At 33.9% G+C, this 23977-nt stretch overlaps 3 protein-coding genes across 3 annotated transcripts; 2 read left to right on the top strand and 1 right to left on the bottom strand.

Moving 5' to 3' along the window:
- The first annotated feature begins 334 nt into the window (after nucleotides 1-334).
- LOC100775554 (reticulon-like protein B12) lies at nucleotides 335-3374 on the top strand. The gene is made up of 4 exons (XM_003516885.5): nucleotides 335-905; nucleotides 1196-1376; nucleotides 2515-2726; nucleotides 2851-3374. The coding sequence occupies exons 1-4, from the start codon at nucleotides 839-841 to the stop codon at nucleotides 3018-3020; spliced, it is 630 nt and encodes a 209-aa protein (XP_003516933.1). The 5' UTR covers nucleotides 335-838; the 3' UTR covers nucleotides 3021-3374.
- Nucleotides 3375-13958: 10584 nt separating this feature from the next.
- On the bottom strand, nucleotides 13959-18469 carry LOC100820456 (mitochondrial uncoupling protein 1). The gene is made up of 9 exons (XM_003516884.5): nucleotides 17898-18469; nucleotides 16446-16664; nucleotides 16257-16335; nucleotides 15948-16081; nucleotides 15747-15845; nucleotides 15557-15661; nucleotides 15163-15237; nucleotides 14702-14788; nucleotides 13959-14188 (listed from the first exon to the last, which is right to left on the bottom strand). The coding sequence occupies exons 1-9, from the start codon at nucleotides 17979-17981 to the stop codon at nucleotides 14153-14155; spliced, it is 918 nt and encodes a 305-aa protein (XP_003516932.1). The 5' UTR covers nucleotides 17982-18469; the 3' UTR covers nucleotides 13959-14152.
- A 745-nt stretch (nucleotides 18470-19214) lies between these two features.
- LOC102665180 (uncharacterized) lies at nucleotides 19215-23635 on the top strand. The gene is made up of 9 exons (XM_006574082.1): nucleotides 19215-19340; nucleotides 19418-19713; nucleotides 20012-20118; nucleotides 20306-20445; nucleotides 20678-20754; nucleotides 20828-20948; nucleotides 21062-21232; nucleotides 21303-21362; nucleotides 23387-23635. The coding sequence occupies exons 1-9, from the start codon at nucleotides 19215-19217 to the stop codon at nucleotides 23633-23635; spliced, it is 1347 nt and encodes a 448-aa protein (XP_006574145.1).
- The last annotated feature ends 342 nt before the right edge of the window (nucleotides 23636-23977 follow it).

The raw sequence follows: 23977 nt of genomic DNA, 5'->3' as shown, positions 1-23977 counted from the left end.
TATTAAATTTATTTTGAATATTTAAATATTCTAAAAATAACTAATATTTATTTGTATTCAATATTAAAATTTTAATTTTTAAATAAATATTTAAAAGTAAAAATTTAAATTTGATTGAAATTGAATTATTTTATTAAAAAAATTAAAATATAAAAAATTAAATTACTTCATCCAAAAAAATTAGAAAATAAAAAAAATTTAAATCTAAACATTAAAATGATATGTATTTAAATTTTTTAAAAATTTTCAAATCTTCTATCTAAGGCAAGAGAATTAAAAAAAAAAAAAAAAAAAGCTGTAAGAAGAAAGACAAGAGTATCTACAGTTAACAGGACAAAAGATTCGTTTGACACGGATTGGGTGGGCGGCGAACACGGAAGACGGTAAAATCAAAGGACGGTGGCTTACAGTGGAACATGAGATCAACCATAGCCTTTGTTCATTAATTTTTTTCTCTTTCTTTTCTCATTTGTATTTTTGTGTAGTGTTGTGTTGGGCATTGGGTAGTAGGATATGAGAGGTGCACTGTTATGTGAGCCTCAAAAGCAAAGAGTGGCACTGCACTTTTAGGCTGTAATCTGAGACATCCAACCCCATCTTTCAAAAACCCATCATCCTTACAAATATACACATAGTTCAGGGTCCGCTATCACATTAAAATTATAAAAAGTGAGATAGATAGGTAAGGTGAAAAATTGAATAAGACCATAAAAGTTCGACATAGTTGGTGTTCACTGCTTTTTCTCTTTTTTCCCGTGGATCATCCCAAAGCTCTCTGCTTTTTGGTGGCACAGATCCCTTGCTGGGTTTAAGTTCCTCACTTTGGATTCTCCCCCAAATGGGTTCCTTTGATCGATTGTTTAACCGCCAAAGAGGTCTTCATGAGATCCTTGGTGGTGGTCAAGGTATGCCATTTTTTTCTCTCTCTTAGTTTTGATTAAATTTCTCAGCTTTATGGGTGATTTGTTTTGATCACTGTATCGCAATCTTTTCTTTCTGTCTCCTTGGTGTTGTTTGTTTATGTTCATTTTGGTACTATTTTTAACAGTGGAACTGTGCCTGCGCATATTTGTTTTAGTTTTTTATTTGCTTTTAGTATCAATGGTAAAAGGGTCAGAATCAGAAGAACAGAATGGATTTGTAATTGATCATGATCTTTGAGTTTTTGCTGAATCAATGCCATGCTTCAATGCAGTTGCAGATTTAATTCTGTGGAGGCGTAAGAACCTTACTGTGGGGATATTGTTGGTCACACTAGGTGTTTGGGTTGTGTTTGAGAGATCTGGTTATACTCTTCTGTCTCTTATTTCTAATGTTCTCCTTCTCCTCATTGTCATTCTCTTTCTTTGGGCCAAATCAGCAGATATTCTCAACAGGTAATACTTTATGCAAATTAGATTTTTAATACACTTTGGATCTTCTTGTCTGTGCTATTTTGAACTATGAATGCGTTAGAATTTTGAAGCGTTTATAGAACATTAATGCTTCAAATTCTGATTATTTGTTCTAATCTGGATTTGTTGTGTATTTATAGTGTTCTTTTTAATTTATATAGTCCAAGGCTCTTTGTTAGAAAGATAAATGCCGGTATGATTAAGTGGCTGAATTTGTTTAACGTGTATATTATAACTTAGCTGCTGTAGTTTTTAGAAGTAAGAAGAATTGTTTGAAAACTTGATGGTGCACTATGGTGATGTATGTTTGTTTAGACTAAAATGTGTATAACACATGTATGCTAATGTTCAGAATTTACTTTTCTTGTACATTAAAGGGATAACAGTTTATCAGCAGCTGCAAATGTGCCTATTGAAACCAATTTTTAATTATCATTAATTGTTCTTGAGAGCCCTGAGTTTTGGTGCTGTTCTTGAGGGAGATTTTGTGATAAATTTGATTCATTAAATCTAGAGTTACGGTTGCAAGTTTTGATCCAATAAGATACTTCTGTTGGAGAAGTTTGCTCATGTTGTGGATTTATTGCATGTTTTGAACCTGAGTGATGGAAGGTACATCTTTAATGTTTGATCAGTGCACTGATGAAATTGAGCCTTGTCCTTAGTTTTGACAGCTGTTTGTAATGCAGAGGATGTAATGCCTACTATTTTAGTGTCCTGATCTTACATCCATTTAGTTACAGTTCATTTTGGTGCTGAAATGGGATAGATACCTTATTTGTGAAGAAAAAAAAAATACTCCTTAAACTAATAACATCCAGTTAACAATATACTGGCTACACGTGGGTGAGTTGGCTTGATGGAAATATCTAATGTAGTCAATCATTTCAAAGTCTAGGTTGGTTCATTATACTTCATGATTTTGTGGAAGTTTTGCTTCTTGATTGATACCTTTCCTTGAATAACATGTTGTAGTTTAGGCACCTCACAGTATTCATCATTCTTAACATGTTATCATGTTCAGTAATTTGCATCTGTAAATTTTCAGTAGTGGTTAATGGTTTATGGTGTTTCAACAAAATGTATAAAACAAGTTAAACTGTTAATTTTCTTTTGACAGACCTGCTCCACCTCTACCACAGCTGCGTCTCTCAGAGGAAATGGCAAATGAAGCGAAGACTTTTATCTGCACAAGAGTTAATGATCTGTTGTCAGTTTCTCAAGATATTGCTCTCGGAAAAGACTCGAGGCTGTTTCTCAAAGTAGCTGCATACCTCTGGTTAATTTCTATTATTGGTGGCTTAACTGATTTCCTTACCCTGGCATACACCAGTAAGTTTCTGAGCATCATGTGATTGAAATAGATTCAAACCACTCAATTGATTAGTTTCCAGTTTTTGAAAATTAAGTAGCAAATTAATAGAAATGAATTTGTTGTGGTTTGGTTATGTGGCAGGTCTTCTTTTGGTTCTTACAGTACCAGCAATCTATGAAAGATATGAAGATTACATAGATATGTATATCTTGAAGGGTTACAGAAAATTATGCCTATTGCATGTTAAAATAAATGAGGGATATGTCAGCAAAGTCCACAACTGGATTCTGGAGAAGAAAAAGCTAAGCTGAGTTTGTGTTTTTCGCATTCATTTTGATAAGTTCTCTTATTATTCTTCTAAAGTATTTCTTACAGGATCACTGGTGAGATTGTAATTGTGAGTTTGAGGGACAACAATAGTGATCTTCTCCCCCCAAAAATGAGTGTCTTCCTTTTTGCATTTTCCATCTTCAATGATGGATCCCTTTTTTGGTACATAATGATGAAACTCTTACGTTGGACTGGTTCATGTAGTCCACTAAGTATTTAAGATTTCTTCTTAGGTTAACAAAGAAAAAATATAGGTGTCACTACCTATACACAATATAAAATGTGTTTGCCAAGTATTTGTACATGTAAATAATATAGGTACAATTATTATTACATATGTAGAGCTGTGCAGATTCGCATGAGTTATTCACTTCAATTCAACAATTTAGCACACCAACTAATGTTTCTTTCCACTTCTCTAAAAGTGGTCTTTGTAACTTTTTCCTTGGAGAAGTTGTTGCTGTATAATGCAAGTCATTTCAATGTTATAAGTACTATTTATATGCCTACGATGTTCACTATGTTCTAAATGTGTGTATAAATTAGCTTCTTTATTCTTAATCCGAAAATTAAGTAACTTCTTAAGGATGCACCTAGTTCTAGCAAGTGCATTTGGCATCTACTTTAACAATTTTTGTAGCCTCGACATCAGCAAAGAATGGAGGAAAATGTAATTAAAAGAATCAATCTAAGGCTTACAATATAAAATAAAATCGATGTAATTAAATACATGAAAGGAAGCGTGGATTCTTTCATACTTTTACCAGAAACACTAGAGTATTACACAGAAGAAATTTCGTTTACTTCTCAAGCCATAGAATTTGTTATGAAATTGAGAAAAATCAAATTCAGGTCTTCCTAAGACATTTTATCAATTTAATTCCTGAAAGAAAAATTTAATCAATTTCTTAAAACTAAACAAAGCTAATATTTTTGTCCCTACAAATGTTTATAGGTAGCGGTGTTAAGTTCATCGGTAAGAGTTGACATATTGTTTGTGCTAGTAAAAAAAAATGTGTTCGTTTGTCATTAAATCATTTGTCCTTGATAAATATTTGTATTTTGTGTTTAGTTCATAATAAAGTTTTCCTTCGGATCGGGTCCCTAATACTTAAAATTTTTTGTTTTAAGTCCCTGCCGTTAGTCCGAAATCGTTATCCACCTATGTGATCATTAACTGGACACATAAGATTGTGATGTGTGGTGTCAGGTCGAAATAAATGCACACGTAAGCTATCGACGTGTTTGCTGACGTGTGACATTATATTTTAATTTTATTAAAATGTAACAAAAAACTATTTAGGGTTTTGGGCAATGCCAAAATGTTTTCGTTTGTTGTGTCTGTTGTGTCTTCTTCTCACACCAAGTTTCAATTGCGACAAAGAAGATGAGTATGACGGTCTGAGATTTGCACCACTACACCTTTGTATAGTTTTGGGTTATTTTGTATAGTGTTTCGCACGGTCCAGAGAAGAGAACGACATCCATGGGAGCCTCTTATTCGTCATTTGGGTCCAATTATGTTCGTTGTTTGTGCAACAAGTCGGGGATTCAACTAACATCTTGAACCAAGAAGCATCTTGACAAGATATTTTGACAATGAGTTGAGTGGAATGTAAGAAAAGTTTACTTTTGACATATTTGGTTTCTGGTATATTTTTGTTTGCGTTGTGTTTTTGTGGTCTATTTTTGTTGATTTTTGGTGTGTGTTTCAGCTTCTTCTTCATCATTTGTGTTTTGTCTCTGTTGTATAATGTGTAGGAAGATATGAGGTGTAAATTTTGGGTTTGGGATGACAATTTGGCGAGATAGTTAAACCAAGGTTGTACGCGTTTTTTGGAGGTTAATCCTTATCTATCACAAGTGGAGTAGTTGAAGTAGAATCTTATAGCAGTTGAAGAGAAACTTACCTCTCGTGAGGATACAATTCGTGTGTATGATGAACAAATACAGGAATTGAAAAAGATGGTTGCAAAAGAAAAGGCTCATTGTCAAGGATATGCCACTAGAGTTGAAGAGCTACAAAAAAAATTAGCAAAGCAACAGATGAAGACAAACATTCAGAAAAAAAAATATGAAGGTCCTAAGGTGCATTGTGGTCTTCCTTTCGGGTTTGCTGTGTGATGTCACAGTTGCATTTGCAATTAAGTATATCATGTAATTTGTTGCTGTTTTGTTTTTTGAGATGTAGTGATTGAAATTGTGTTGTGATCAAGTTTAAGGTTCTGGGTTTGGTGTTTAGTTAAGCTTAACCAAACCAACCCTTTATGTCATTTAAAATTTTTAATTACTTTCATTCTTCATAGACCAAACAAAAAAAATATTGTATTCTTCGCTAAATATGGTTTATAAATAATAAAAGACTAAAATATGTTTGTGATCTCTAATAAATATTTGAATTTTGTGTTTGTTCCTTAATAAAAAAATTTCTCTGTTTTTGCTCCCTAAAAAAATTATTTTTTTTCCTTGACACCTTTTTTAGTCTTTGATAAGTTAGTAAATTTTGTATTTTCTTCTTATAAAAATTCATTTGTTATTATTCCCTTTGAAAAAGACTAATAACAAATTAAAACAATTTATCAGGAAACAAATCTAAAATTCGCTAATTTATAAGGGACTAAAAAAAGTGTCAATGGCCAAAAACAAAATTTTTACTTTACTATGGACTCAATGCAAAGAATTTTTTTTATTAATGAGCTATTTTGTCAGGTATTTATTAGAGATTGAAAACATATTTTAGCCTTAATAAAATGGAACTTTAAAATATTGGTTATTCGGTATGCATTTTCAATTCTCCTTCTTTTATTGCCAAGTGATTTTTTTCTATATACTTTTTGTTGGTTTATAAGATAGATGACCAGTTTTGTCCTTACTGAAAGATGCATCATGGGTTAAAGGAGGAGGATGTTTATAAACTCTCCTCGGCTTCTACTCCTAAGTGATATAGGACTTTGTGGCATACTTGAACAAGCCCCCAATCGAGACTATGGGGCATGAGTGGTGGTCTGGCCCCACGATGGGTGCCAATGTTTCTGATCTCAAATCCTTTGTTAGGATCATCTCATCCGAGGAATTATCCACTTTAGTGTTTTATGGTCTACCATAGTTTTGTCCTTACTAAAAGGCACTTAGGTGGATAAGAGAGGAGGATGTTTATAAAATTTTATTGGCCTTGACTTCTAAGCAATGTGGAATTTTATCACATAAGGGAACAAGTCTATTATGAAAATGATGTAAATAACTTTGTGTAGCAAGTCTCAATGAATTGCACATACTATGTTGCAATTCTGCAGAAGTGTCGTCATATGTTGGTAAATTCACACAATACTTTACTTGTTTGTTCATATCAAGAGGAAAGCAAATTGTGTAACACATAGGCTATCTAGATTAGCTTTTACTACTTCTGAAAGATATTGGGTGGAGGATGTTACATACCATATTAGTTTTGATGTACAACATGACATTCAGACAATTTTGGATCCTGTTTCTCCTACTACTAGAAAATATACTTTTAACATTGCTAAAATAACATTGATTTTATAGAAAACTTATGTACGTGAAAACGCATTGGCATAATCGCAAATAACGTGACTTCATTAACATCATTTTTTGGAAAAATCGATGTTAACGTGACTTCTTTAACATCGCTTTTTTAGAAATCGATGTTAACGTGACTACGTTAACATCAATTTTTCCAAAAACTGATGTTAACTTGACTTCGTTAACATAAGTTTTTGGAAAAAACAAACGTTGTGTTATCCTATTTATAATATTTTTTGCGCTTCTCGCACTCACTCTGACTCTAACTCTCTTTGTTCGCTGTGCTTCAGTCTTACTCTCACTCTCACCCTTCAACCTCGCGATAGTCCTTTCCCTCACAACTCTGACTCACCACCATCACTCACGAAGGTGCTCCCCAGTGTACTTCTGCGATCCCGTCATTGCCCCACCTGTGTTCTGCTGCGACGTCATCATCGTTTCGTCTTCTCCATACCTCGCGACTTGAAGCCTTATTTGGTTTTGTGGCTTGTTCCCTCGCGACTTCCTCCCCAGGTTAGTACCTGAAAATGTGCTCTCTAAGCAACACCTTTGCTTTGTGTCTGAAAATATGCTCTCTAACAATGTGTTGATTGACCTTGATGGTATTGCTTTAACCATGAACATTGTTTCAATATTATAATATTCAACTCTGGTTGACCTTGGCCCTTTATATATAAGAACCTTTGAATTGAGTGTATTCACATATTGCATTGTTCATAATGGTTGGTCATCCTATTTGAAATTGATAATCATGCTAAATGCTACTAAATCCTCACGAGGTGAATTTGGGATTCTCTAATGAAGCTTATGTTCGTAAGCTATGGCAGTGTTGCTGGTTTTTAGTTTTTTTACTTGGTTTGCGGTTATGCACGTGGAAGTTAAATTATACTTGTGTTTTTAAGCTATAGTAGTGCATTATTTTGTGTAGTTGTGGCCTTGTGGGTTATGTATATGGTAGCAACTTCATGTACATAACATGGGGTTAATGGTAGTTCTTAATAAAACTTTGGTGACACAATTATGTTTCTGTAATGATGCATATATGGTGGCTTTATAAAATTTGCATAAGTGGCAATGCACCTAATACATAACAGGTCATACGAAGCTCTAGTAGCTACGGTAGTTAGTTCTACCAATGGTTACAATTTAGTTGCATTAGCTGGTCTCAATCAATTAAGATGTATAAATTAGATGATAACCAATCATGCGATCATGTTTTATGGTTGTTGGTTTTCTTCCATATGTGGTATAGACTTGAAAGATACCATTGCTTTAAGCAAATTTGTGATTCTTAAAATAGAAAAAATGAGCATTTTTTTTACCAATCCACACACTCCTTTTCTTTTATCATCATCTTTGAATTAATCCATAAAATAAGTATTATTAGTATTTTACTTTTTGCTACAAATAGTTATAGTACTCATTTACTTTTATTTGGCATGGAGCTTTATGAATGGTTCAAAGAAAACAAAAAGATTAGTGTTCTAGTATTAGTGTATGAACAAATTTTTCATACAATTGTATGCTAAGCTTATTGAGATGTTATTCTTTTTATATGTTTATTTATGCTTCACCATTTAATAATAGTAACTTTTATATTGTAAATAGAGTTTAGAAACGATGAATGAAGATCAAAAGAATTAGAATGAAATGGCTAAGACAATGATAAAGATTAACAGAAAACAAGAGGAAATGTTCAACACAGTTCATATTAAGAATCAGGTTAGGAATTTCAAGATTATTCTCAAATTAACATGACATGATATAACACATCAATATTGCTTATATTAGTTTACTTTAAATATAGTCTTATAGTGAAGTGAGTAGGTCCTTTGCTCTAAGATGGAGCGATCAACTAGAGCATACTTGACGTCTGCTAGACAGTAATGACAACATATACTCTGTTACATACAACCAAGATCTAGTGAACCTAACTAGACTAGCTGGATCGATAAAACTCATAGATTTCTATGGACTCATAGGAAATCATCAAGTGACCATGACCCATTTTGGACAGAGTATTTTCTTCCTAACCATCTTCAAAAGCATATCTCAACCAAAAGCTTATCCTAAATAGCACTCTTTGTACCACCAAATTCCTAACTCAGTCACTTTTAAAGTCCCGCTGAATGAGTACAAAGTGACTTATAACAATTTGGTGAGTAACTCAGCACTGTATATAATCAATACAAAAACACATATGTTTGTCAAATTTCAAAATCATATACATATCTAAGATGAACTTAATGTTAATTTTAGGATGTGCCGATTAACATGTACTCATTTATGAAAGGTATAGAATTTACCCATCTGAATTTGGAAGGGATTACAGAATGCAGGATTGTTTATAACCATTAGAGGAAGTATGCAAAAATGGGCTATGAATGGAGGACTTTTGCATAATCACAATATTTGGAAGCATCGAACTTTGTTTTATTTTAGATTTGTTTGTAATTTAAGTACATTATACTATACTAATATCTGTAAATTTTTGTTTATATCTCTTAGTGGTATATTTTGTGGGAAATGATGCTTGGAATGTTTCTGCTAGGAATCTTTTTGTTTTGTGGATAAAAAGTTTATTATATAAAATATATTACATATTTTAATTTTATTGCATTTAGTTTTCATTTACTTCTTTTCAAGGATGGCTTATGTTTATTTTTAGAGTTTTTACAACTTTGAATGATAAGTTGTATTATGCATAATTATAGTTGGTAATTAAAAAAACAAACAGGATATTAAAAAAATTTCAAAACACAACATTGGCTTTTAGAAAAACCGATGTTGGCAACATCGGTTTTTCTAAAAAATGATGTTGTGGTTTACTGACAACATCGGTTTTTAGTGAGCAGAAAACAACATCGGTTTTTTGTGTTGTTTAGTTTAACATCGGTTTTAAGAAATCAATGTAAATGTTGATACTTTTAACATTAGTAGTTTCAACATTGGTTAATAATCGATGTTGAAAGTCCTTAATAACCGATGTTAAAAGCCTATTTTGTAGTAGTGTCCACAATGAACCATTTGTTTTATATTTTCTTCATATTTATAAAAAGATTATGTAAATAGCGTCATATCATATGATACCCAAAAGTTTGAGCTACCAAAACATGAGGTCAGAATAGCGAATGAATATCCAAAGCGGTTGAACTTGAAACTGGTAAGATAAACTTCATAGTTTATGTCTGGTGTTTAGTTCACATTGAAAGATGTCTTCATTAAAGTTGCATGTGGGGCTCAAGCATTTAACACCTGGTGGCAACAAATACTTTGTCTCTTTTATTGATGAACATAATAGAATGATATGGCTACACTTGATAAAGGCTAAAAGTGAAGTGTTTGAAGTTTTCAAAAGGTTCAAAGCAATGGTTGAAAGACAAAGTAAAATTGTTCGAGGTTTTGAGGACACATGGTGGTGGAGAGTATACCTTTAGGGAGTTTGAAGATTTCTGTTAGAAATGTGGCATTCAACATGAAGTCATAGCACCCTACACTCCACAACACAATGGTCTAGCATAAAGAAGAAACATAACAATACTTGATATGGCAAAGAGTTTGCTTAAGCAGAAAAGCTTGCCACATAAATTTTGGGGTGAAGTATAACTATTGCAGCTTACTTGCTCAACAATTGTCCTACCAAGAGACTAAAGGAGAAAGTTCCTGAATAGTATTGGACTAAAAGAAAACCATTTGTGAGTAACCTCAAAGTGTTTGGTTCCCTATGTTATAGACACATTCCTAATGTAAAGAGAAAAAATCTGCAAGATAAGAGTGAGCCTATGATTTTAGTTGGCTATCATCCAACTGGTGCATACATGTTATATAATCCTATAAAACATAAAATTGAAGTCAATAGGGATGTGATTGTGTATGAAGCTAATTCATGGAATTGACAGGATAGAGCTAGCAATAGTCAAAATCCAACTGTTTCAATTCAATTACAAGACGTTCACTTGGAATATGAGCAGAACATAAGGGAATCAAGTGATGAGATTGAAGCAACAACTAATGTGAATTAGACTCAAAGGCCACAAAGGGAAAGGCACATTCCCTCTTGACTCTCAAATTATGAGATACTTCATGATAGTGAAGTCACACCTGATGGAGACTTAGTCCATCTTGTTATAATAGCTATTGCAGAACCAATTGATCATGAAGAGGCTCTGCAGTAAGATGTCGAGAAGAAATCCACGCTTGAAGAATTAGAAGCAATTGAGAGGAATCACACCTGGGAATTGACTAAGCTACATCTTCACAAGAAAGCCATAGATGTAAAATGGGTATTCAATTTGAAATTGAATCCAAATATGTGAATAGCTAGACAAAAAGCAAGGTTAGTGGTGAGGGGATTCAAGCAAAAGCCAGGGGTGGACTATACTAAAGAATTTGCTCCAGTAAGGTTGGAGATAGTGAGATTGGTGATAGCTTTGGCTAGTAGAAATGGTTGGGCCCTATTCCACATGGATGTGAAATCAACATTTCTAAATGGATTCTTGGATCAGATGGTTTATGTCACTCAACCTCCAGATTTTGAGATCAAAGGGAAGGAAAGGATGGTCTACAAGTTGAATAAGGCCTTGTATGGTCTTAAACAAGCACCTAAAGCTTGGAATAAAAGGATTGATTCATTTCTTATTCAGAATGAATTCACCAAGTGCACAATGGAATATGGTGTATATGTGAAAAGGAAAACTGAGGGAATACTTCTGATTTGCCTATATGTTGATGATTTGCTTGTGAGTGGCAGCAATAGTGAAGAAATAGAGAAATTCAAAACTAAGATGATGACTGAGTTTGAGAATTCAGACTTAGGAAAACTGTCATACTTCTTAGGAATGGAATTCCTAAAAATTTCATAAGGTATTATCTTACATTGTAGGAAATATGTAGTTGATGTATTGAAGAGATTCAACATGATTGAGTGCAATCAAGCTACCACACCAATAGAAGTGAATTTGAAGCTAGATGTTGCAAGTGATAATGATGAAGAGGTTGATCCAACCTTGTTTAAGCAATTAATTGGTTGTCTAAGGTACTTATGCAATAGTAGACCAGACATTGCATTCTCTGTTAGGTTGGTTAGTATATACACGTCTGAGAATTTTGAGTTACATTAAAGGCACACTCGAGTATGATGCGTTATTTCCTAACAAGCTAGTGTAGCATGGGAATGAATTGATTGGCTATTTTGACTTTGATTGGTGTGGGGATAAGTCAGACAAGAAAAACACTTTAAGTTACATATTCAAGTTCTTAGAGGCACCAATTTCATGGTGTTCTATGAAGCAACCAGTGGTGGCACTCTCAAAATGTGAAGCAAATTATATAGTAGGATCTTTTGCTGCTTGTCAAAGCTATGTGGCTTGATTTAGTGTTGAAGGAATTGAAGATTTAAGTGAAGAAGCCAATACAGTTGTTAGTGGATAACAATTCTGCTATCAGTTTGGCTAAGAACCCGATTTTCCATGGTAGAAGAAAACACATTAAGACAAAGTTACATTTTCTTCGAGAGCAAGTCAATCATGGAAGGATTGAAGTCATGTACGTAAGATAAAGATGTAGGTTGTTGATATACTGACAAATGCCTCGAAGATTGATAGATTTGTAAAGTTGAGGGAAGCATTAGGTGTGGTAGAAAGTAAGAGCTTTTGAATTAACGGGAATATTAGTTAGTGAATAACTAATAATTCAAAAGTTAGTTGGATTTGGAGGTTAGTTAGTTGATAACTAACTAGTGTTAATTATGTTAGTTTGTGTGTATTCACTCCCCATATATATATATATATATATATATATATATATATATATATATATATATAATTTATAAAGATTCAATAACATTTATTCTTCATCAATTTTTTATAAGTGAGTTTAAATTAGTCAAAAGAAAGTAAAAATAAATAAAATATAGAACTAGTTTGTGGCACAACAATTAAAATACTAATGTGACAATAAAATATTAATTTACTAGTCAAAGCCATAATTCACGTTTTAAAATTTATATATTGATAAATAGATTTTTTATTATATAAAAACAAGTTTAAATATTGCCTTATAGTAGTTGAATTAATTTTAATATATCAATTATATGTGAAATTTTATACAATACCTGCTTTTGCTATAAAATTAAAAATATAAAAAAATGATATTTTAAACACATAACTTTTTTGGTTATTTGTTAGTTCCCTGATGATAGTTATGCATATTGGTTAACCTTCAATCTTGAAGTTTTTTTTTTGCTATGCTCGGACACAATACAATTCAAAGATTGCTAACAGTAATAGAATGGAAACACAGTAAATTCTACTCTTCTTTAGAAAGGTTTATACATAATTTTTTTATCCATATAAATCGAAGTTAGTGTCCGAATGTTTATAATAATTTATGCATATTATTCAACCAACTAAACTAGACTTTCAAAGATTTATCCATGATTTGGAATGCCTCATGAAATTCCTTATAAATGACAAAAAAAATCTCTAATTATACAATATTCATTATAAAATAATATATTGACTTGCTAATTTATAGTAATTAAATTGACAATCAATATCAATTCCTGATTATGAGGCATTTCTTGTTTAAGTAGACGCGTTTTCAAGAGACCCAGTGGAAGATATTTTGTTGACAAAAGGCACCGTGAAAGATGATAGTGCCACCAAGGGTTGATTTGAAAGAAACTATAATTGTAACCATTTATGAAACATCGACAGATAATAGATTTGATAGAATATTGACTCAACTTATAGTAATGCCGGGACAAATGGTCCATATACTTGCACTTGAGAGTAATTTTTTTTTTTCATTTTCAAGGACACTAATCAATTTCCATTGGACAAAAACCTTTGTCGCCAATTGAGTTAAAGGTATCTCCAAAAAATGATTTAGATTCTTAATTTTCTTATAGCAAAACCTTTGTTGCCAATTAAAAATTAACACTAGTTGTCACTCCAGTGATAAAACTCACTGAGTGCTTAACTTAAAACTCCATACATAAGCAACCTTAATAGTTGTTATATAAACAACTTTTATAAAAAAAAAATTATGTAAAAACTCAATTGCTCCAATATAATTTTCAAGTTGCTTAATTTTAAGAACCACCCCAATTAAAGTTGCTCTAATATATTGCCTTGCAAACAGTCAACAAGGGATGATGCATCAATTGCGTGAATTTTGATACAACTATAATAGCCACCATTATAAGACAATTGGTCTTGATCAAGGGCTATGCTGTGTTTAAACTTATGAATGAATAAAACATTGGTTTTGAGGTTTGAACCCCCACCAAATTTGAAAATCGCATGGCATGTCCAAGCTCGGTTCATAATAAAGTTTAAAGAGAATCATATGAAAACTGCATGCAATCCCACAGAATATATGGCAATTGCTAAAAGCTAGTATATATGAATAACATATTATCATTTTACTATCCAATTTTTTCCTCCCTAAAAAAATGTTTGACCACATCCTGGTTGGCAGAATGAAGAGAAAGGGACCTTTATTTCAACAATTTTCCACTGCATTTGCAATTGCAACCAGTCCCCATAGAAAATTCTCAAGATAACTCAGCTCAGGACAACTCTAAACTTTTGACGAACCTTTTAGTCTGTCAGAGAAAGACACAAGTGAGAGCAAGTAAACACAAATTCAAAGGTTAGAAGTTCAATGAGTTTTTGGGAGTGCATGCAACAAAAGAAGCAATCAACTCTCATGCTTGATATCGGCCTAATTTGGATTTATTTGTAGCAAATGAGAATTTTTCAATTGAAATGAGTATTATATATATATATATATATATATATATATAGAGAGAGAGAGAGAGAGAGAGAGATAAGCCCTTCTTTACTTTACAGCTATAGGTGCTTATGGAAAAGTTAAATGAGAGAACTAACAAAAAAAATTTCAAAAAAAAGTATAGAACTAAAAACAAAAAACTAGTATATTTGCAAGGATGAAAAAAGTATTTAAATCTTTACCTTGTTTATTTTTTTTTTGTTCTATAAATGCTTATTGAAATATTTATCCAATGTGACTCATTATTTTAATAATGTGGGTTCTATTGGAGATAAATTACCACAGAAAAGAAAGGAAAATCAAAATGTAGCGGAGCATTCAATACCTGTTCTAAGGTTAGAAACATGATCACATTCCAAGATCCCAGCCGTCCAAAATTTGGGAGGAACCCTTTATAAAAGGCTAAGGGTCCCTGGAAAAAACATCAGATTACATAGGCACATCAGTTTTGATAAAGGATACACTTACAATATAACTCCTTGTCTGACCAAATTTAAGGCTAAAACATAGAGAAAAGTATGAAAAATGAGATTGTATAAATGTCAGATAACAAGTGACAAAGCAAGTTTGTTCATCCTGTGACGTTGTGGATTATTCCCGTGGCTTACAATTAGATGTGATGAAATGCGGAGAAGAATTTTAATTCACCTCACAACAACAAAGGATCCACATGACAAATGGTTGTAACTTGTAACTAAAGCAAAAATGGATGTAACTCTTAACTAAAGCAAAATGGTGGTAGATGTTCTTAAGAGAGCAAAAAAGTAGCAGTGGAAAGCAGCTTACATCATTCTTCAATGTTTTGATAAAACAATCAAGGGTGTTCCTGTAACTAGAATCTCCCATCATTCTTGACTTAACCTGCATAGACACCAGAATGAAGATAGAACAACAGGATTACTGGAATGATAGAATTGCACAAGCAAGAAGTTCAGTTGATCACCCCTTGCAACCAAAATTGAAAAGAAAATTATACACAAGTACCAAGTTTATTAATTCTACCATTTTCTATTCATCCTGGAATTCTTAATTGATCATGGTGGAACAGGGAATATGAAGTGCAAAATACATACCATATTGAAACAATTATTTATGAACACACTACATATATAATGGTGAGACAATAAAAATAAAAGACAAATCAACAATGGATATTCATTAGTAAATTCTAAAACATTACCACATCAACTGGGGAGCCAATACAGACCGCAAAAAACCCTGCCCCAAGACCAGCAAGGAGATGAGTTACAACATTGTCAGTGAATCCGGGAATTTTCAAAATAGTCTGCATAACAAAGACATAGTCATTTACAAATATAAAGGAGAAATGTTTGCTCCACAATGCTAGCCTCCAGTCACTTTTAAATCACCTGTTTCACTTGATCATAGCTGGCTAATTCAGCAGCATTGATGATACCATTTCTTGCTATATTGGGGCCAAGCCCAGTCCAAAGAGCCCCAACTCCTTCCTGTGTGTTAGATGATCGATGTAGGTTAGAATAAAAATAATAACAACTAAACCGAACCAAATATGTTTTTCTCTTCCATAAATTATATTGGATAGCACAGACCTGTCTCACAATTGTTGAATAAGCATTTAAAGATCCAGAGTACCGCCTGGGAACACCAGGAGGTAATTTTCCTTCTGCTTGAAGTCTAACTTTGACAAGATCAGTTGGATTTGCCACTGCAATTGCAAAAGCACCTGTTGACAAGACAAATTCGAGGAGTTTATGATTGAGTTATTGCAATGAGTATTTAGATGGGAATAATACAAGATCCTCCTAAGAAAAAGTAAATAATCCATAGATGAGAAAAGAAACTCATAGAATAGAATATATATACAAAATATTCCCACAGTTTCCAGCATTGAGATTTACCAGTTGTAAATGCAGCAAGAATTTTCTTTGACAATGGAACATCTCCAACATGGTCTTTCCCCACATAGAAAGTCTTAACCTGTTAACAACCCATGTTATTTACATTTTACATCATATGATAACACATGCAAACAGTATATATAAACTAAAATAAATGAACAAATTTCAGCAACAAGATTCAAAACTCACAGGGTCATATAACCCAATTCTTAAGCCTCCATACAAACATTGACGATGTAACCCTGGCACAATGCCCTTCCAGAGTGCTGAAAGACCTTCTTCCCTGGCAATGGTTGCAACTGTTCCCAGCATACCCTTATATTTAGGTAAGGAGACTACATCACCAGTTGCAGCTTGCTTTTGAAGCTGAAGCCTAACTTTGGCAGTGTCCAAAGGAATAGTACACACCTATTTCAATTACAAGAGCTTAATAACAAATCTGGGGAAATAACTGTAATTGAGTACATTGTAAAGCAGTAGAGAACTAAGAAATCAGTCACAAATATATAACAAACAGAATCAATCTCAGGAAAAAGAATCAACATACGTGAAGAATACTGTTGCCATGTAAACCTCCAATAATGCAAAAGATGTTTCGCATACAAGATAATTTGGAAGAGTATTCAATTTTTCACGTATGTAAGTAATTCTTTTGTGCTACCAAAGTTCAAATGTGTAACAGCTGGATCTGCATAATGTATTTGGATTAAAGGTTAGGAGGAGTGGGAATGGGAACAGGGAAAACAGAAACAAGTTCTTTCTTTGGGAGATTAAAAATAAATTGAAAAAAAGAAATTCCAGAGGTAATGGAGGTCCATTCAATTTGATTACTAATCATCCAAACTAGGAGAAAAAGCATTGTTCCTTTCCTCTTCTTCCCTTTTCTGCCCATTCCCACTTGATCAATTCGGTTACATTAATAATAAAACATCCAGTGTCTATTACTGTTCCCAAGTACATTTTGTCAGGACATACAAGTCATCAAGGAGGGAACACTCCTCAACCATGTTGAACCTTGAGAAAAAGAACAAACAGCAAGGAATGCATCATATGCATGCCTTTCATCATGTCACAGCAGTCAAAATCCACCGTGACCACCATTGACTAACAAAGACTATTAACAGAAAGAGATAAATAAACTCAAAGGAAAAGAAAAAAGTTCTTGGTTTGTTTGTTCAGCACAGCCCTGAATTTTATGAACATTACAGAAGACAACATAAAACCATAACGCATGAAACAAAAAATCCATACAATACATCTAACAAAGACTGGTCCTGTGTTTGGTTTAGCAGTGGAGGGAGACATCTACATCCATGTTTGGTGATGTCTAACATGATTTTGCCAGAAAAAAAAAATTAATATACATACACACACACACACATATATATATATGCTAGGCTGTTTCCAACCACAATGAAGTAAGTACTCTACCACCAACCATGGTTTGTTCCACAACAAAACAAAAAACACTCAGAACCATGCAACCCACCAAAGTGATACAACAAATCAAATCCGTTGCTACTAAGACTACATAACAGCAACATAAAAGATGGGTCTTTTCACAAGATCATGAAAAAAGAGAGAATTCCCAGAAACAAAAAACGAAAAAGAAGAAAACCCAGATAGCATTTTGGGAATGACCTCAGCGAAACATGCAGAGAAAGCACTGCTGGCAAAGGTTTTGCCGAAAGAGAGGTCGGATTTGGACTTAGAATCTGCCACCATGGTGAGTGTTGGGAAAGGAACCAAAGGTTACGTGTGCAAATTTGAGTCCTTCCCTTCTTCCCTTCTTCACTTTCTCTTTACTTCCTTCCTCGACTCAAGGTGTGATTCGGTGGTTGTCCCCATGTTTTGAGCTTCTTTCCAGTATATCCTTTTTTTTTCGGTTGTTTGGTGTTTGATTACGTGGTTTTTTGCTCTTGGCTGACTTTGCTGTTTTTTTTTTTTAGGTTGTTCTCCTTTATTTTTCAGTTTCTTTTGCTACATGCTTGTGTTCATGTTTTGTGGTTCCTTCCTATATCCTTTTATTTCGTTTGTTTAGTGTTTTATTACGTGTTTTTTGAGTTTTTTCTGACTTTCTTGTTTTATTTGAGGTTGTTTCCGTTTGTTTTGTAGTTTGTTTTGCTACCTTTGGTTGTGAGGAGTCAAGGTAATATCTTCCCACATAGGCATCAACTTTGGTTTGGTCTTCCTTTTGGTTGTAAATTTTTGAAAAAAAAAATCCTCTGTTTCCTATCTAACTTTTGAAGCACTTGACGTTTGGTAGAGCTTCTTTAGCTTAAGTATTTTTTTGGGTTTTTTATCGTTGGTGTTTTCCTAAGATGTTTTGGTTTTTGTGAATGCATGGTTGGATTTTTTGTATCATTTTGTTTGAGTCAGTTTCTGCTGGGGTTTGTTTTCGAGAAATTGTGGCTGTGTTTTGATTATAAACTGATACATTGACCATTGTTTGTTTCTATATCTTTTTTTCATCTCATGATGACACTTGCATGTCTATTATACACTTGTGCCCGTAGGTTGCCTGATTCTTATGCATGTTTGCTTTTTCTTTGTTGGTCATTGTTGACACTTGCAAGTCAATGTTATATTTTTGCACGGGCATAGGTTCATTCTTATCCATGTTCCGGTTTTGTTTGTTGCTCATTGTTTGCATTTGCAACTGCATGTTTTGTTTGTGGCTCATCAATTAACTTTCTGGTTTGTCGTGGCCATGCTTTCCCATTTACTGATTGTCTAAGTAAAAAGAGGAGGCCATTGAAATGCCTATTATGCCCATGGTTGAAATTCTAACATGTGGCACTTTTGCTGGGTTTTTGCCCATTTGACCCCTCCGGTTTTGGCCTTAGTTTTCTGGCACCTAGCTTGCTGGCTTGCCTTTGTTTTCTGCCATGTGTCTTGCTGCCTTGCTGCACCTTCGTTGGTTCTCCCATGTGCATTTCTGCTCAAGGTTTACCGGTCATGTCGTTGTGGCAAAATTATGGATCAAAAGAGGCTCTTAAACTTGTTGTAAGGATTACTGATCTTTGGTTTGTTGGGACCCCCAACAAGTCTGAACAAGCGGAAATGGTTATAATTGATTCTCATGTATGGTTTTCTTTGTTTTTTTGTTTGGTTCATTATTAACCATTGAACCAGTTACTTATATACTTTGCCTGTTACAGGGAGATGAAATTCATGTTGTTTGTAAACAAGATCAGCTAAAGTCTTGGAAGGCTAACTTGATGAAAAATTGTACTTATGTCATGCATAATTTTAAAGTCATGAAGAATGATGGTCAATTTAGAGTCTGTGATCATCAGTATAAATTAGCTTTTACTGGAGTTACTGTTGTAAGGCAATCTGATTTGGAGGATCTTCCTTTTAAAAGATATAAATTTGTTGAATTCACCAATGTCATTGTTGGACACTTCCAACCTAAGTTGTTGGTTGGTAAGTTCAGCTGCAATTTGTTCAATCGGTTTGCTCACAAAATTTATACCTCTTTTAATGACATGTCTTTATTTTATGATTTCTTGAGACATTATTGGCATCGTGGATGAGGTGGTCTTCAGCCATGTGGGATCAAAGAGCACAAGGATTGTTTTCAAAGTCAATGATTTGAGGTTATGTTGTGCAATTGACCTTTTGACGAATTATGGCTTTTTAAATTATTATATGTCGTTACTGTCATCATTGTTTGTTTCGTATAGTGTCCAATTGCTATTTGTATTTGATGATTATAAACTAATGCATTGACCATTGTTTATTTGCTGTAGTGGCCAAATACTGTCTTGCACTCTGTGGGATATTTATTGCTTACAGTTCTTAGAGTACTTGAATGAGGCTGAAAATGATGTTCCCATCATTATTATATTGACCCATGGTCAGTAATTCGTTGAAGGCCTCAAAATTATTGATCAATGAACTTGTGTTTGAAATTCAAGAATTCAGCGAGAGGTTTTATTGGTCATGGGCTTGGTCCTGTATTTATAAACTTTATGAATTACATGTGTTGATTATTTTTTCCCACAGTTTTGGTTTATTCTATGTCTATAGGCTTTCTGATTTAGGCATTAAGGTCCGGTCAGTTTTGGCACCTCGTGGCCAGGGGAGTTCACAGCTTTCAAGTTCAAGTCAATTGTCATCAAAGGATGCATTTCTTTCAAAAGTTGAGGCAATGACCATTTTTGAGATTAACAACATTTTTGAGGTAAAATTTTATTTATGTTTACTGTTTATTTAGTTCAATGGAAAGTCTAATGAAAAGTCCTGGTAACTAAAGTCTATAAACTGTAATAAAAATGTTGTTATTTATTCAATGGCTCCACCAGTTGGTTTAGAATGTGACCCCTATGTTTTTTTGCCAGGAAATTGTTTGTGTTACTCGACACCATTAATAGAATTGTTATGGATATTCATGGTGTTATCCAACTTGCATTTAGTGCTACAAAAAAACTGATGTTGAGACAGCGACATTCACATGCGCATGTGGAAAATATAATGATCAACTTGTGCTAAGGTTATTGTACTCGTGCTTGATTGTTGTCACCTTTATTTGTCACTCTTTTTTACACTCTTATGTACATTGTCAGGTATAGACTTGAGGTAGTGGTCAACTACAAGGAGGAAAGCACAAAATTTTTGCTCTGGGACCGTGAATGTACTGAGCTGATTGGGCAATCAGCTAATGAAGTTAACAGGCTGGAAATAGCAGTACCTAACCAAATTATCATACAATGCTTTTTAATATTTGAATGATGCTTTATTAGTTTGCTATCCAATTTGATTATAGATATTAATTATGGAATCTTTTTCCTTTGCTCAAGGAGGGTGATGTTGATTTAAATGTTTCTCCTCAAGCCCTTGATAAGTTGCTCGATTATGTCGTTGCATTTAAAGTCAAAGTTCAACCAAAGTTTAACAATGTTGTTGTTTTTAGATACTCAAATGACTTAGATTTGATCAATGATGTGGTGGACATGCTGCCTGATGTTGAGGTAATGTTTTGTAAAGCATGTTGAAGGCCTTATTGTCATATTTGTTACCCTCAACTTATATCTTATGTAGGCATGTTCCAAGGTCCATCTTCCTATCCTTGACGCTGATGATCCTTCCCAACTTGAATCTGTAAGTTGACATTGTGACAATGTTTTCCAAATCTAATATGTATTGCTAGAATCTCATTGAAAAACTCCGCTGCCTCTAATTTCAAATTTAGGTTATTGATCAGTGTAAGTGTTATGCATCAATCTGTGTCTATCACAACAGATCATGATCCACTTCTGGACCTTCCATTAACACTAACAAAGCGGATGACATCTGATGAATGTGATGATGAACCGAAAAGCTCTCAGATTTCACCCGCCCAGCATTCATCTAACAAATTAGCAAGACATGATCAAATTGAATGAATGTAGTTACTTGCAATTTTTTTTTTGCGTTCTTTAGACTCTATTATTTGCAAGTCATGAAATTGTTGAAACATTGACGTTCTTTTCCTGTACTGTTCCTGTTTAACATTTTGTCAGCCTGGACATATGTTATGGGTTCCTAATGTGGAAGCAGAAATTAACTTTTCCCTGTTTAGATATCTTGTGTGTTAACATTGTGCAATTTCAATTATATTTTTGATCAGTTCTAAAGCCAATTACAAAGTCATTATTAACAAAATGTAGCTTATTTCATTGTGACCATAATTGATATTAATTAACACAATTAAATTAGGAGAATGAATTACTACACCCTTTTTCCTAAAAAAAACACCTTTTGTGTGATACGGTAGCTTTTTGCTTCAAGTTCTCCATAACCTCTTGCTTAAAGCTCTACATATGTTAACTTAGCACTGGAATCTGTTATGAGTTTGTAGCGTGGAGCCAAAAGTTTTTTTCCCACAATTAATTTCGTGTGTTGATATTGTGCAATTTAAATTGTATTCTCAATCATCTCTAAAACCAAATATAACGAATTATTACCACACTATTACAGAAACCATATCATGGGAAATATTGGATTCAATTGTCAACTGCTCCTAACGCAAATAGCATTGACCGCTCATTCGAGCAATAGCACATGATACGATAAAACCAGAATAAATATGATACACTTTTTTCATCATAATGTCAAATAAAGGAAGGAGATTTTTTGTGAAGTTTACCAAAACCCATTCTGCCTACTTCTGCACAGACAAGATCTTTGATATTAGCTTTTGCCCAAGAGTCAGTGAGCCATGGCTCTACATGCAAGTATCATTATTCCTATATCTCCAATTTTCGTAGCTGTCAATGTTGAACTATACACTTAGCCCCTCAGCTAGCCATTTCTATTATCTTCTATATTTGTTTCATCCATCTTAGATTTAAATAGCCTATGTCTTGATTGGTTTCACCGACGATTTTTTTATTAATTTGTATCTTGGTGAAGTACAACAATAGCCATTAAGAACATGAAAAATCTTAATATAGAAACAAGCCTGATTCAGCAATAAACACAATCTTAATTACTCAAATTTACGAAAAGCTGTTTTGGTTTAGGATTGCCTTAAGCTATTTGTGTCGTCTTTTGTTCTAGATCCTCCGAAGAAAAAAAACATGCGTCAAGTTGAATGATATATGCTATACATGTGATTAAAAAAAATACAACTCTCTAGATTGACAACCTATTCCTGCACATACAACATCTTTCATATTAGCTTTCCAATGAGTCTCATCAACTGATGCCTCTACATGCAAGTGTCATCATTCCTATATGGCCCATTTTCCCACTGTCAATGTTGAACTATAGTTTTAGGCCTTTAGCTCTCCATTTGATAGAAAGGTGGATCAAGTGGTGGGCCTTGACAGTGGGCCCAAGCCAAAGATTTGGAGGGTTTACAGGAGAAATAAAGGAACAAAAGAATAAAATGAATAATCATAGGAGTCTGTTATTGTTATTATAGGAGTTGTTATTGAATAAGTTTGTTATTTTAATTAGGGGGGTTTGTGTCGATAAATTAGGAATAAGCTTATGGCTATAAAAGAGGACTGAAAGGTAGGGATTAAGCGGGGAGGAAGTCCATTAAGATTCACCATCTTGGTGAGGGAAGCACTGTGTGCAGATGATGCGGGGAGGAATTCCATTAACAATATCTGGGTTATTTTATGAGTGGTTTGAAGGCACAAATTCGTCGTAGGGTTCAGACTCTCAATCCCCTGAATCAGATGCAGATGATGCGTATCGCAAAAGACGTAGAGGAAGAGTTGAGAGAAGATGATGATGACGCAGGCAAATATGGTAGCAAAAAAGGAGGGCGGGATCGGTTGGGCCGGGTCAGCCTTTCGGAGCAGGAGCGGGTCAAACCCAAAAGAGACACATCATTCCAGTTGGGCCAACCCGACTCAAAAAACAGGATCCAGTGGATCTAACACGCTCTCTACGACGTCATTAGTTTCAACCAGGAAAAAGGGTGCAAATGATTCGCGATCTGAAAAATGGAACGGGATTCACAGCATTCATAACGACGAGATGGCGGAGAGAAGGGTGAAGGGGCTGTGTTTCAAGTGTGGAGGCAAGTATCACCCTACTCTCCATAAGTGTCCTAAGAGATCCTTACGAGTGTTGATTCTGGGTGAAGGAGAAACTCTTAACGATGAAGGTGAAATCATATCTATGGAGGCAGTGCAAACTGGTGGTGAAGAATTAGCAACTGATGACGAAGAGGAGGTAGAATGTCAATCCATGGGTGTGTTGGGAAGTATGAGTGGAAA

This window comes from Glycine max, chromosome 1, assembly GCF_000004515.6.
Source record: "Glycine max cultivar Williams 82 chromosome 1, Glycine_max_v4.0, whole genome shotgun sequence".
NCBI classification, from domain to species: domain Eukaryota; kingdom Viridiplantae; phylum Streptophyta; class Magnoliopsida; order Fabales; family Fabaceae; genus Glycine; species Glycine max.
The sequence above is the reverse complement of the archived record's forward strand: the minus strand, read 5'-3'. Positions and strand labels throughout refer to the sequence as shown.